At 49.2% G+C, this 15,568-nt stretch overlaps 1 protein-coding gene across 1 annotated transcript in view; it reads right to left on the reverse strand.

The window, feature by feature from the left end:
- Positions 1-1,609: 1,609 nt before the first annotated feature.
- The window catches only part of LITAF (lipopolysaccharide induced TNF factor), a 33,738-nt gene continuing 19,779 nt past the window's right edge, over positions 1,610-15,568 (reverse strand). Inside the window, exons 2-4 of the mRNA XM_080942405.1 lie at positions 9,725-9,955; positions 6,302-6,458; positions 1,610-2,873 (exon numbers count right to left, since the gene is read on the reverse strand). Coding sequence (XP_080798531.1) covers positions 2,765-2,873; positions 6,302-6,458; positions 9,725-9,950 — 492 coding nt within the window. The 5' untranslated portion in view covers positions 9,951-9,955 and the 3' untranslated portion in view covers positions 1,610-2,764. The remainder of the gene's footprint in view (positions 2,874-6,301; positions 6,459-9,724; positions 9,956-15,568) is intronic.

Below are 15,568 nucleotides of genomic sequence, written 5' to 3' on the forward strand. Positions count from 1 at the left end.
AGTAGGGTGAAGGCACCTCTGGAGCTCCTGGTCTGCCTGAACCCTGTACCCTGACCTGGTTCCAAACCAAAACAGAACAGAAAAACCAATAAACAATCAAATCCAGGACTCAAGATGTCACAATGTTCCTAAATCCTTCCAGTAAGAATATAAGCAAATGTTACCTCTCCTCCCAAGGTCGAAATGACAAACCAAGGCCAAATTCTGCCCAAGCTCGCTGAGGGCAAGAATGGGTTTACTGGGACTTCTTATGGAGCATAGGTGACATTTGTTGCAGGGCTGTGGGGCTCCTCCACCATAAAGTTGCAAAGTAAAGCCATTACCAAGCAGGGGTAAGGTTTCCCCCACAACCACTCCTGGAGGCTACAAGCAAACAGGGAGTGTCTGGAGTCAGGTGAAGGTCCCATGACCCTCTCTCTCTCTCTCCATGGAGGTACAGTCAACAAGCTTGGCAAGGGTGACCTCTTGCAAACAGGTACAGTTGAACCCCTAGAAGGGCAGTTGCTTGGCCTATACCCAGGTCCTGTAGCTAGGGTGGGAGAGGCTGTGGGTTCCATCCCTGGGAGTAAGGGAGGAGAAAGTAAGCAAACGGCAGAGGTCAGTTGAGGAGACCCTGAGAGAGGCTTTCACACCCACCGCATACTGAAAGTCAAAAGCAGTGGCCCAAGAGCAGAAAGCTACCGAAGGCCAGTCACTTCCTGTGCCCCCTCACGGCAGCTTCCTGCATCACCCTCCCAGCTACCAACAGGGCCACCAGCAAACATCCACTCCTCCATGTACTGGGGAAATGGGCACCAAGGCCAGTCATGTGCAAAGCCCCTTCTTGGAGACTACACAGTCCCGTTTGGGGGTGTGGTAGGAGGAATGTTGTTGACAGTTAGCCAGATAGCAGAGTCTGCCTAGGCAGACCTGGGGGGCCAACCAGCCTAGCCTACCTGTCTACCCCCCAGGAAACAGCATCGGGAGTCTCAACTCACAACGTGGCCATCGGCATTTAACTCCATGTAATATATATCTTGAAGTCCTCCACACAGGGCCTTTGTTTAGAAGACTCTGCATGTGTAATGAATACCAGCTTGAGATCTGTTACACATCACAATGACAGCCAAACTCCGAACTGCACAGCCTTGAACTTGACCAAATAAAAGAGAAGCCACACAGTTGAAACCCCACGAACAGCAATTTCACAAGAACACAAATGAGCGTTTCAATACAAGCTACAACTGAAGGACTCAATTCCCCCAAACCTTTCAACTTGAAGCTGTCACCACAGGTAGGTGCTTGCCACCCCTCTCCTAGCATCTCATAGCTACCCCTGGCCAATGAACAAGGGGGGTTTTGTTCAGAGAATGAATGAGGACAGCTTTCCTCTTGGTGTTTTATTAAAACTTGAAAGCCGTGGCCCGCTGCCATCAGTGACGACCCCGGGCTCCCGACAGCCAAACCTTCAAATGCAAGTCGTTAGCAACGGTCATCTTGCTGGGGCTGAAGCCTGAAGTGTGGGTCGGGAAGGATTTTCTAGTGTAACAGAGCAACTTAAGATTCTTTGGGCAACGCCTGGAAACACAACACAAGGCCTTTCTTCACAACAGGTGAACTGAATCGTTCACTGAGTGACCAAAGATTTTTATTTGTTTACAAGTAGATATCATCAAAGTCATGTATGGTATCCATAATTCACTGCAAAAAAAAAAAAAAAAAATGACGGCTAGTACTTCTGGATCATTGTATAAACAGCTCAGTCAATGGCTAGGCTGTATCTTAACCAACATGCAGACTTCTGTTCCGGGTCAGGTTGACTTGGAATACTGCTACTTGCAGCAGATCCTGTGTAGGTTTAGGATGGAGCCAGGGCCTCCTGAAAAGCTGGCCAGACTGTGTCAATGTTATACATGACAGAGTGGTCACCCTAGAAAGAGCCCTGAACTTATCTTGGTCTTTGACATCTTTCTACCTGCTCTGTTGATGTTGGAGACCATGATGACCACACAAGCTCATCTCTAAACAACGAAATCATGCTCAGGGAGTTCCAGCAGCTGATCTCTCAACATGGGCTCAAACAGGGGTCCCCTGACTCCCCCAAAGAGGTCCCATATAAATGTGTCCCTGCCAAGTAACTTCCATGTGTTTAAGAACAAAAGGGGATCACAGAGACTGTGAGGAAGGAGCCTCTTCACAGGACAGGGGCTGAGAGCCTTTTATTTAGCACTTGTGACCTTATCTGTATGTGTCTGGTGGGTGTCAGCAGCCCGTTTGTGCACTTGGGAAAAAGAAAACTCTATGAAATGAAAGTGATTCTGCGTGCCGGAGAAGTCTGCAATTACAGAACCGCAGTCTTTAAGGTGAGGTCTCCGTCCTTAGCGATGGAGAGAGATGGAACAGATGAAGCCGAACACTGAGAAATAAGGCAAACAGTGGCTTCGGGGACTGAGACTGGCACCAGGAGGCCCACTGAGGAAGAAGGCAGCCAGCGGCATGTCAGCAGAGGAGATGCAAACAGGGTAACAATCAGTTAGTGGGGTAATATGAGCAGGCGGTAAACCCCTGAACAACACCCAAGGTCCATGTCTTTGCGTGTGCAGGGCACAACTCTGGCAGCAGTTTCTGGGTTTGGAGGAGGTTTTGTTACTTTTCCAACCTTTCCCACCCCCTAAAAGACCCAAAGATGGAGCCAAGGAAGGGACCTCTTCTGGCCGTGCTGGGCAAGGGTCGGGTGACTTCCGGTAGCACTTGTCTGACTCCCCTGCGGCTGGCTGGCCGAGTCCTACAAACGCTTGTAGGTGCCCAGGAGCGCTTTGCAGTTGGGGCAGTAATGGTCCACGTCCTGCAGGGCGTCTACGCAGAATGGGATGAAGCAGCAGCCAGCGATGCATCTGGGAGGAGAGACACAAGGAACGTGTCAGCAGCTGTGGAAGGAGGCTGGTGCAGCCAAGCACATGGGTTCCCGCACTTGATGAGCAGAGGGTGGAGCTGAAGACCATCTGGAAGAATGTCTCTGCATGCACAAAGCCCAGAGTTTGATCCTCAGTACCAGATGTGCAAGGCCGTAATTCCAGCACTCACTCTAGATGGGCCCCCAACCCAAACCCAGTATCCTAAGTATTCACGAGGCATAGCCAGGCATGGTGGCACACACCTGAGACCCTGTCACTAGAAAGACAGAAGCAGGAGGATATCGATTCAAAGCCAGCCTGGGTTACACAGTTAAGACCTGAAAAGCAACAAAACACCAGCACTCAGGATGTAGCTTAGTAGCAGGACCGTTGCCCAGCAAGAAGGAGAGCTGAACTCTATCCCTGGCATGAAAAAAGGCAAAACCAACCCAAAAGGTAAGAGGAGCATTCTGGGACCATTGCTCAAAGCCCTGGGTCCACCCCCGGCACCACATAAACCACATGTGGTGGTACAGGGCTGTAATAGCATACTAGAAAGGTAGAGGCAAGGAGATCGGTTCAAGGACACCCTAGGGCACACTGTGACTTCCAGGAGAGCCTGAGCTACATTAGGCCCTGTATAAAAGGAGAAGGATGAGGACGAGGGGAGGACGAGGAGGGAGGAAGAGGAAGTGGCAGCCATCATCATGTTAAATAAGGACTGGCAAACTGGTTTGTAAGTCACACAGGCCTCCCCAGTCAACAGAGCGTATTCCAGGACAGCCAGGACTACACAAAAGAAAGCTTGTCTTGAGGGGGAAAGGGGGGCCACAGAGTGCACATGTCAGATGGCCCCATGGCCTGTGTTTTGCCTGCTCAGCCCACCTAGCTGCCAAGCTGCATAAATGTGAAAGTTTAGAACAAAAGAGCCGGCAGTATCCAGTCATACTTAAATAGGGGTGGGCTGGGTTAACTTGGGACAAAGCTGTCTTCAGAGTTCTAGTGACCAGGAAATCAACTTTCCTGGATGACTCCTCCTAATAGTTTGTCATCTTCTGCACACGGGTAGGGCTTCCTACAAAATACTGCTGCCCACTGCCTGCTCGCCCCCCTCTGCCCCGTGAGGTCCCTACAACCCCAAACACTGGGAGCCCATTCTCACCACACGCCCAGAAGACAGAGGTGGGTGCTCACACACAGAGAAACCATCTGCCTTTGAAGGAATCTGATTAAAGTGAGGCCCCCGTCTCAAAAGAACTAAAATGTTGGAAATCTAAGAGGCAGAACGCCAGCCTCTACTTCAGAAGTTGGCTCAGAAGAGGCTGATCCTGTGCTACCCTACTCCAGTTTCAAAGATAAAAAGTAGTTTTATTATTAATATTGCAAAACAGTGAAATTTCTCTCCTCTCTTTCTTTCTGAGACTACATAAGCCGGGCTGGCCTGGAATGCCCTATGTAGATCAGGCTGGCCTTGAACTCATAAAGATCTGCCTGTCTGTGCCACTACAACAGGTTGCTTTGGTTGTGTGTGTGTGTGTGTGTGTGTGTGTGTGTGGTCTGTCTTACTGTGTAGCCTAAGCTGGCCTTGAACTTGTGTCTTGTTTTTGTCTTCTAAGACTAGGGTGACAGATGTGCACCTCAGGCTCGGCAGCACTCTGTGGTACTGGGATGGAAACTAGGCCTCACACATGCTAGGCAAGCCTCCACCACTCTGTCCTCTGCCATACCCCCAGCCGTCATTTTACTCTGTGTTTGGAAACGGGGTCTCAGGTAGCCCAAACCCACTATGTGGTGGAGGCTGGCCTTAGTCTCAGGCAAGACGGGAGTGCAGGCAGTTTGCTTTTCACTGTGTGGACACTGTCTCATCAGTTGCTCAGGCCCTGAGCTTATGACCCTACCTCACCCCCATGTGCTGCAATGGCAGACCTAGTTAGCAGTGAATCTTTTATTTATTTAAGTCTTTTCTGCCCAGAGAACGGATGCAAGAGTCCACAAGAACTGCTTAGGCAAGACAGAGAAGAGCGGACCCAGAAGCCTACTTATCTACTTCTTCCATAGAGAACAGACTCTCTAAGGCTCTACAGTTTTGAAATAAGGAAGCACAATATTGTTCCTTCTTCACTCAAAGTCACAAGCGGACTGTGAAGAGATATGAGCTAGTCGTCCAAAAGTAGACATCTCTGCTCATCCAGCTGTGCCTCACAGGGAGCTCACAGGTGAGGAGGCTCACAGGTGTGGGGTCTCACAGGTGTGGGGTCTCACAGGTGCAGGGTCTCACAGGCAAGGGGCTCACAAGTGAGGAGGCTCACAGGTGTGGGATCTCACAGGTGCAGGATCTCACAGGTGAGGAAGCTCACAGGTGCAGGGTCTCACAGGCTAGGGGCTCACAGGTGAGGCTCCCACTATTATCTGCTTAAGGGAAAGCTGCAATTGCTTTGCTCAGATTTCTCTCCCTAAACAGAGAGTAGCATCTCTTTCAGTGCAGACATAAATATTTATGTAATCTCCCTGCGCTGGCAATGGGAAGAAAATACCAAAAGTTGTAAGGAGAAGCACACCTCGGGGAAGGCATTTACGTGTGTTAATGTATGAACTTTTTAAAGCTTCTCAAGAGACAAAGTAAAAATTATCATTTAGGTCAAATTCTAGGACAAGAAGCCTGAGGGTTCTGCCCTCTGCAGATGTGAACACCTGCTCTGTGGGTCCCTACATGAACACAGCCCAGTGATTTCCATATGCGTTAAGAGCAGAGTTTCCACTTGGGGGGACTCTGCAGCTGCAAGGGAAAGTTTTGATGGTTGCTCTGTGGGGAGGGGGTATATAAATATCTAGAAAGCAGAGACCAGGTGTACTGCTCCAGATACTTCCATCTCTAATTTTACATTCACTCACTCACTCGCTCTATATGTGTGAATGCCTATGTTTCATGGTGATTCATTCATTCATTCATTCATTTTGTATGTGTGAATACGTATATGTCATGGCACACATGTAGAGGTCTGAGGACAACTTTTGGGAATCTGGTCTTTCCTTCCACTGTGTGGGTTACGGGGATCAAACTCAGCTTGTGAGGCTTGGTGGGAAGCGCACTTACCTGCTGAGCCACCTAGCCAGCCTTGCTCTGTTTTACTGAGAGAGGGTCTCTCGCTATGTAACCCAGGCAGACCTCAAGTCTTCATGCCCTCCTCCTGTTAGTGCTGGAATTACAGGAGCACAGCATGGTGCCCAGCCTTCAATATCCTCAGCCAGGCTGAGGGACACAGACAGTGCTAGCCTAGCATGCTGGGCTCCCCAGTTCTGACCTCAGCACCATAAAAACAGAAGAAAAGATAAATCCTCCGGGTATCTGGGGATAACTCAGTCAGACAATCTGATACCAACCACCCCAGAGTGGGCACACTCCAGAGGCCCAGGAGCAGTGCACTCACCCCAGCAGACACAGACTGCCACAGGAGAGCCAGGTGAGGGCTCCAGCATTGTAGGACAACTGGGTCACGATCATCTTGCTGCAGGAAGGACAGCACATCTGGACGGGGCGGTCATAGAAGGAGACAGGCTGCTGCACATAAACAGTCTGCACAGCGACTAAAAACAGAAGACAGCACAGGTTAGGCCATGAACAAGGAGGAGTCAACACGTGAGAGCTGGGGCTACAGCGGTGACCTGAGCCCCAGATCACTGTGGTGTCATTCTAGCTCACCAGAGGCTTCCAGGGATGAAAGGATAAATAAGATGTACTTATCCAGACAACTATATCTCAGCCTTAAAGGGATGGAGATTCCGACACAGCAGACGCCATGCTGAGTGCAATAAGCCGGTCACAGAAGGACAAGCTCTGGGAGACCCCGGAGATGCCTCCAGGAGCCTGCGTCAGTCAGTGGCTGTGAAGATACGGTTTAAACGGTATCTTCATTCTGGGAAGGCAGAGTTCAGAAACTAAACAGTGGAAGGGGACAGTGTGTCTACCTAACACCACCGAGCTGTACTTCAGGATGACTAAGGAGGTAAGAAGGATTTGGATGTGGGAAAGAGACAGAAAGAAAGAGGGGGAGGGGAGAGGCAAATGGTGTGGATACGGTCAAGGATGGATGGATGGATGGATGGATGGATGGAAGGAAGGATGGATGGATGGATGGAAGGACAGATACACACACACAAATGCACACGCAAACACGCGCGCACACACACACACACACACACACACACACACACAATGTTCAAAGAATAAATTTAAGTATTACTTCTAAGTGAAACTATTAAAGTGTTTTTTTCCTTCATCTTTCTGTGATTATGAGAATTTCACCATATAGCCCATGGTGTCTTTAAATCTGTGGTCCTCCTGCCTCAGCAGCCTACAACAGTCGATTTTATGTCAGGTGTATCTGTATGTACACAATGTTTAGAAAGGGTTGGGATGGAACAGGGCTTCTCCGTGAGCCCGGCTAGCCTGGAACTTACTACATAGATATGCTGACTGTGGGTTTATGACAATCCTCCTCTGTGCCCCCTGAGTACCATGTATGTTGTAAAACAGAAAAGAAAGAGAAAGAAAAATGACAAATGGAGAGAACAAACAATGACAGATTTTCAGAACTTTCTAAGGAACTTCCTAAGTTTATTGAAAAGAGAAAGACTTCCCTGTCCTCCTGGTAGAACCTGGCTCCCCTAGACTACCTGTCCTGAGGGAGTCTGTACTGAAGACACCAATCCCCAGGCTCTGGGTCTAGGGGTCAGTGCAGCAGCAGCCGCCACAGCAGACCCAGATGACTTCTTTAGCTCTGCCAGGAGTAGAGGAGGTGAACTGGGAATGTTCATCAAATGGTGGCTGACAACCATGCCATGAGCTAAAACAGTACAGAGTGAACTTGTGGGTTCATGAATTCCTTCTCTGCATGGCTGTGACTGAAGTTAAAGGGACAACTGCTATTAGTATCCTGCAAAGCAAATAAGCCTGACCTCTAAGGACATCAGATGCACATTTGCCACCAAGATCCACCCCCACCATACACACAAACACTCGTGCACACACACACACCTGCATGCAGGTACTCACGTGCGCGCGCGCGCACACACACACACACACACACGACAGGTGTACTCTGACACCTGATGATAATGGTATGAAGCTTACAAATTGGAAAACACAAGCCCAGAGCCGGGAAACTGAGTTGACCCCATAGCTCAAATCCATAAAGCATTGCTAAGAAGAAAGCCACAAGCCAAGATGCAAGACACTCACGGAGTGAAGGGGCTCCAATGACGGAGACCCTGAAGGGCTGCTTCAGCTACAACTCTGTCAAAACCACTCTCCTCCACTGCTAAGCCCTTGGAATGCCATGTATATGCCTGGGGTTGGGGAACGGGGCCACCCAGCATTAACTCATAACACTGAGACTCTGCTTCCAACAGGCAGGAAGAACACTTGGGCTATACATAAATTTGCATTAAGTAATTTTTGTTTTGTTTTCGTTAAGGAACAAGTTATTTCTTGATCACAGGATGGTCTGATAGACTAGAGGGCTGGTGCTGTGGTTCAGTTGGCTGAGTGGCAACCCTCAGGACTTCATAAATTGGGCATGGTGAGACACGGCTGCAATCTGAGCACTCAGAAATTAGAGGTAAGGAAATCACAAGTCCAAAGCTAGCCTGGTCTACACACCAACTACAGCTACATAGCAAAGCCCTATCTCAAAGTTGCTAGCTCACTCTCTACCCCAAGAACTCAAAACTGGACACAATAACCACACTGGATTCTTCTTAGCAGAAGATAGCTCTGTGCTTCACACAGGGAAGTTAATTTTAACAGAAGGACCCTCTGACTCAGAGCTGCTGTCGGACATCACAGATGAGACATATGAAAGGTGAGGGGGGCTGGAAAGATGGCTCAGGAAGTACTCACTGCTCTTCCCAGCACTCACATGGCGGCTCACAACCTTTGTAAATCCAAAGGTAAATCCTGCATCAGGTATGCAGCATGAAACACACACATACATCCTTGCTAACACCTATGCACGCAGACACACACACATGCTAATGCATTTTATAAAACTATATATTTATATAAACATATAGCACACACAAACATGCGTGCACACTCACATACACCTGCATGCAGGCATGCACACATGCACATACATTTTTAGACAAAACAGAACAAGGTGGATAGCTCCTGTGGTTGACCTGTGGCCTCCAGAGGTACACACAAACAGAAAGATGGAAGGGCAGGGTAGGCAAGCTCTGCCAACCCCTCAGATAGTTCTCATCACCTTACAGCCCCAAGTAGTGCACTCACACACCTGGCCAAGGAGGACTCTCAAGGACAAGGACTATGGAGAAGGCTCCAAGGGTCCAGGAGAGACCCTGTCCCAACAGAAGGGCGACGGCTTCTTACTTAGTGCTGTTTCTGATTCTTGCTCTTGTTCCCATAGCATGGCTGCAGGACAAGATTTCTCTCTCACCCTTGTCTCTGAACTCACAACCTCCCACTCCAAGTACTCTGGGGAAGGGGTGGTGGCCAGGGAGGACGGCCTGGCAGGCATGGGACGATCCTAAACATATTTTTCCTGGGGTTTTTGTTTGTTTATTTTGATTACATTCTTTCCACCATCTGAGTCCTGGGGAGCAAACTCGGGTAGTCAGGCTGAGCAGCAAACACTTTTACCCATCCAGCCATCTTGCTGGCCACTAAATGTGCCTTATAATAGGGGGACTGCAGGGCTCAACGATGGGATGTCTGAAATATCCTATGAGGAAACCGGGGGGGGGGGGGGGATCATTGTGCCATCCTCTCCCTCCTGGAGTCCACAGGCTCCGTGACTGAGGAGCTGCAAGGACCTGGGTAACAGACATACTTGCGTTGGCATTGGGGACAGGCACAGGCACAGGCTGAGTGTAGTATGAAGGTGGGTTCACGCCCTTCCCATCTGGGCCTGTAATGAGCCCTGTGGCTGGTCCCGGCATAGGTGCTGGGGGCGCTGGGTAGTAACTGTTGACACCCACGGTTTCTTCATAGGTTGGCGGTGCCGTGGGCATTACAGAAGGGCCTGCAGCAGCCTGGTAAGGTCCTGGAGCAGACATTTTACCTAAAGAAAACACAGAAGACACCCATAAGAAATTCTCTTGACCCAGAGAGTGGGGAATGGCAGATGCCTGAGATGGAGGTACTGGGGAGGTGGAGGCAGACCAAGACCATCCTCAGCTATATAGCAAGTGTTGGAGACCAGCCCAGACTTCCTGAGGCTGTCATAAATACCACCAAAGGCGGTGGGGGGCGGGGAGGGGGAGGGAGGCATCCACATTCACTGTGCCCATCCCCCATGGTCAGAGTCTTCAACCTCCAACCCAACAAACAGAACAACCAAAGAAATTATCACCTTCAAAGGGGACTTTCAAGTGCAGACAAAAAGTAAGTTATTGTGCCTCAAATGTTGGAACCTAGAGATCCAGGGGGAGGCCCGTTTGCAGGAGCTGCCTTAGAGGAGCCTCCTCTTCAGCCCACACACTCAGAACCCAACAGCCCACACCAGGAGAGAACTCCGGAAGGAATAGGGGAGCGGGGTATTTTGAGAGATTGGCCATTCTCTTTCATCACACACGGCCATGGGTATTTCAATTTATACTTACAAATTGAATATAAAAATTGAATACTAAAAATACACAATTTCAATTTATACAATTGATTCTTGACAGTTTATGTTTTTGTTTTGTTTTGTTTTTACAAAGTAACTGTGTTCAGGGCACAGTGCCCCACACTGTAATCTTAGCCCTGGGGTGGAAGAGACAGGTTCAAGGTCAGCCTGACCTGCATAACAAAATACTCAACGAATCTGCCTTTTTATTTACTTTTAAAATCTTCATTTTTAAGAGTGTGTGTGTGTGTGTGTGTGTGTGAGAGAGAGAGAGAGAGAGAGAGAGAGAGAGAGAGAGAGAGAGAGAGAGAGTAAAAATGAAGTAACAGAAGAGGTCACAGATACCCTGGAGCTGCAGTGACAGTTTCCAGCTACTTGCCATAGATGCTGAGACCTAAACTCAGGTTGTCCCCCGGAGGAGCAATGTATTCTTCTAACCACAGAGCCACGGACCCTGCCCTCGGCTGCCCTCCTTATAAAGCCGAGCTGTGCTTCCTGAGGACCCACACCAAACGAGGCTCACAATTACCTGTAACTCCGGTTTCAGGAGACCCAATGTTTGCTTTTGGCCTCTGCAGGCACTGCATGTATGTGATGCACAGACATATATGCATTAAAACTCACATGATAGACATAATGTTTTAACCTTAAAGAAAAGTATATTAGCTGGAGACGCGGCTCAGATGGCCGAACACTTGCCTAGCATGCATGAGGCCCTGAGTGTGATCTCAGCATTTCAAAAACTGGATACGGTGGCAAATACTTGTAACCTCAGTACTTGAGAGGCAGAGAGGCCGTCAGGAGGATCAGAAGTCTAAGGTCATTGTTAGCTACATAGAAATTTTGAGGCCAGTTTGAGATACATAACAAGAGCCTGTCTCTAAACGGTCCCAAAGTAACCCTATCGTATAATTCACTTCTCATCTGCACAGCAGAGTCCCAGGGCAGCTAACGACACAGTGGCTACCTGCCTGGAACTTATATTCCGGGATCCAGGCTGTGCCCTGGGCTGATGCTCAGCAGTCATGCGACACACGGCTGTTTTTTGTGTGGCTGTTTCCCAACCAGGCAGGACAGGCTCTGTGGTTTTAGAACTATTCAAGCCTATCTCGGGACACAGGCAGCCAGGATGGAGGTGCCTGACCTGGGCAGTCCTAGCGCCTCCGTCTACAGAGGTCAGTCCTGTTCTAGAACACGTGGGAGGCAGAGTGGGCAGGTACAGAGAAGGCCAGAGCCCTTCAAAGAAGCTCCACGGGATCCCACGGAGAGGAGGCCCCAGGGATTTAGGCTGGCATTTCAAAGTGAGAAGGGGGTTGGGGGCTTGGTAAGACAACATCAAGAAATGTCATAATAGGCAGCCAGTGCTCCTGTCACACCTGTCCCCTGAACTCAGACCTCAAGACCCTCTGGTGAAGAGATCCACCTTCCACAAGCTCTTCTCCAGCCTCCCTCCACAAGCACACTATGGCACGTGTGTCCACCCCCAGTGACTAAATAAGTACTTTAAAGTGAGCATCCAATATGAGATTAGGTTGTTCCGTAAACTAAAGCCTAGATTTTCAAAACTTACTACACAGAACTGATATCCACCACCAACTTGAACGTGGCTCCGAGGTCGAAGGCTCTAGCTACGCACAGAATTAAGTTAACTGCTGTCAGTGTCCTCTCCGATGCACAGCCATGGAAGAGCTCCCTTTCCAGCAGAAAAAAAGAAGTCTCCTCAAGGCAAGGGCCATGCGGGGAGGGGGGGAGCAGCAAGTGTTCCAGCGGTCAAAGGGAGGATTTCACAGGAGCATGTTGTGAAAACCACTTCAGAGCTAGAACACACACCCAAAGAATGACAGACAGCTTGAGGTGCACTGTGGGTTTCCTCTGACAGGAAAGGAAATACAGAGAGACAGGGCCAATGGCAGGTAAAGCTTGCCCCAAAATCAGCTGATGTCTCTGAGAGATAGCCTACCCCATCCCATCTGCCTCTAGCACTGACCCGGCCTGCAGAAACTCCTGACAAGGAATAAGGCCGCTGCTGCTCTGCAGTAACTGAAATTATCCTACCATGAGAGGACAGGTGTGAAGAACCCACCATCCTTTCTTGTTCCACGAACAGTCAGCCAAGCGTCATAGATTTACTAGGAAAACCGAGGGCCCATGTAAAAAATTACAAGATCAGAAAACTGGTTTGGTCAGAAATCCTAAAATTGCCCCTGGCAGGGATGGGGCAAGAAAGGGTGTTGTGATAATGGCCTGGGGCCACCAGCTGAGCTGGCTTCATACAGCAATCACCCTAGCACCTGCATTTTGGGATTTGATTACGTAAGACTTCAATGTAGACCTGGCTGAGCTAGAACACCTGACCTAACAGCCCCTCAGCTCCCTAGGTGTGGAATCACAGCTTCGGGCCACCACACCTAGCTTTAACACTACATTTCAAAAGAACTGACCTACGGGTTTGACCTTTAAACCTTTCTGGTTTGGAGAGTAAGGCCCTGCCTCCCAACCCAACACACACACCTCATTAACCGAGAATCATCTTCCCATGCTCAGACAGAATCTTCTGGAGCATGGACGTGACAATTCTCCTCAGGCTGAAGTCCAACAGACACGTAAACATTTATAATTCTTAAGAAAGAGAGAGGGAGAGGGAGGGAGAGACAGAGACACAGAGATGGAGAAAGCAAGGACCAGCAAAATGGCTCAGAGGGTAGGGGAAGAGAACTGACTCATGCACGTTGTCCTTTGACCTCCAAAGCAAGCCATGATGTAAGTGTGTCCTGTCCCTCACAAAACGAATTAACTAATTCCTCTTTGTCTGTTTAAAGAAAGTCCAGCCCTGTAACATCTATTTGAAGCAGCCACACTAGTCAAGTCAGGTGATCCTGACGGAATCCAGTCGCCCGAGGGTCACTTTCCTTCCTCCCACTGTTTAACTTTGTCACTGAGATCTTTCAGCCCAGCATTCACCGAGGGAACATGAGGAGCTAGAGATGGCTACCCCCACCATCTCACAATCTCAGTCCTTAGCTAGTTCATAACCTAGACCTCAGCATCCTCGTATAAACTGACAGGACCTGATACCGCAAATCTTTCGTTTGTTTGTTTGGTTGGTTGTTTAGTTGGTTTGAACACAGGGCCTCGCTATGTGGCGCTGGCTGGCCTGAAACTCACATAGCCCTGTCTCTACCTGTCAAATGCTGAGGTTCAGGACTATGTCACCATGCCGAACTCCAAGCCTGTTTTATAAAGGTGGGAAATGGAGCACAGCTTAGGGGTTGTAAGGCCAGCTGCCTAAACACTCCAGGTCCTGCCTGCTGTTTTCAGGAGGGCCCAGAGCAGTGGTTCTCAACCTGTGGGTCATGACACTTTGGGGAGTCACCTAAGACCATCAGAAAACAGATATTTACATTATGATTCAAAACACAGTAAAATTATAATTATGAAGTAGCAACAAAAATAATCTTATAATTAGGAGTCACCACGGCATGAGGCTGTAACATTAGGAAGGTCTAGAGAGTCACGCTTGGCACAATGTCCCTGCTGTGACCGTCATATTTGAACTCAGGCTCTGTATTAGCTGTAGAGGGGTCTGTGAGTTAGGGAAGCAACTCTCAGCTGCAGACAAGCAAGAACAGAACTAGTCTGGCCCAGTTGTGAGAACACCCCTGACCTATACCAATCCAGCACTCAGAACCCCAGCCTCCCTGTAACAGGGTCTCAATGATCTGCTTTGGGGAAGATGGTAGCTACAAGGATAGGATGGGACAGATTGACAGACATCCATGGCCTGCTGGACCCGAGCCTGCTACAGAGAAGGATCTCTCGGCCTTGTTTTCATTACCACAGCACCATCCATCCCAAGCAGAATAATTAAATTATGTTTAACTCAATTAATTAATTTAAATATAATTGAATTCCTGCCTAACGAGAAGCTACAATTAAGCAATGAAATTTTGTGGGGAGAGGTAAGTTTGAGGGCCATACGCCATTGCAATAGTTAAGACTTTGTTTTCACTTGGCCACCCTTTGTCACTCCCCTAGCGCATGAAAAAGGTCAGCATGCCCCTCAGCCAGAGAGGGTTCTGCTGTCAGCTGTAACCCTCCCAATGCAAAGTTAACCACTCACTGATAGAATCTGACACTCCTTCCATCGGCCCAGCCCCTTCCCACCAAGGCTGGGCCCTCCCAGAGCAGTTTACAGCCTGCTAGAGGTAACAGAGAATTCCCCTCCACTGCTCTGAGGACAGGCACAACTGAGCTGGCTGCTGTCTACTTCCACCCTGTCACTGGGTCACTCAGTGTCACAGCCAGGTCCTCCAGACCCTTGGGCATCCACCAATAAAATACTGTGTGCTCAGCCCAAGTAAGAAGGGGGTGCCAGGTAGCACTGGACATTGCTGTTCATTTGTGTGTGTGCGCACAAACACACACACACACAAAGACCCACATAGACCAGTGTTGCCAGGTGTCAGCCAGTCTCCCAGTGCTGTACACTCTAGGCAGGCCTGGCTTTTATATGGGTCTGGGGATCCGAACTCAAGCCCTCACCTCTGTGCAGCAAGCACTTTGCTAACCGAACCTTGCTAGGCGTTTACTTTGAGCGATGATATTCTAGCTTGACCAAATCGATTACAGAGTTCATCTCTCTCATGGACCCACCCCACTCCTGGATTCACAAATACACTAAGATGGGGGTCTCGGTCTGGGCAGTAGTGGCTCATGCCTTTAATCCTAGCAGTAGGGAGGCAGAGGCAGGTGGATCTCTGAGTTCAAGGCCATCCTGGTCTACGGAGTGTGTTCCAGGACACCCTGTGTTGAACAAGAAACCTAAAAAATAAGTTAAGGCAGGATGGGAGGACAGCACTCAGGCTGTGACTGCCAAGGCCCTGGTTTCCACCTCTAAACATAAAACAAAATACCGAGCCTTTCACGTTACTTAATAGACTGACTCAGCCCTTTATATGGCTCACTGAGACAGCAGTATTATGATTATGATCATCCCAACTCAACCTGAACACATGGACTCAGAGAGGCTAAGCTGTCTATCACAGGTCAAAGGTGAGAGGCTGGGCT

The sequence above is a fragment of the Micromys minutus genome (genome assembly GCF_963924665.1).
Source record: "Micromys minutus genome assembly, chromosome: 31".
In the NCBI taxonomy this organism is placed as follows: Eukaryota; Metazoa; Chordata; class Mammalia; order Rodentia; family Muridae; genus Micromys; species Micromys minutus.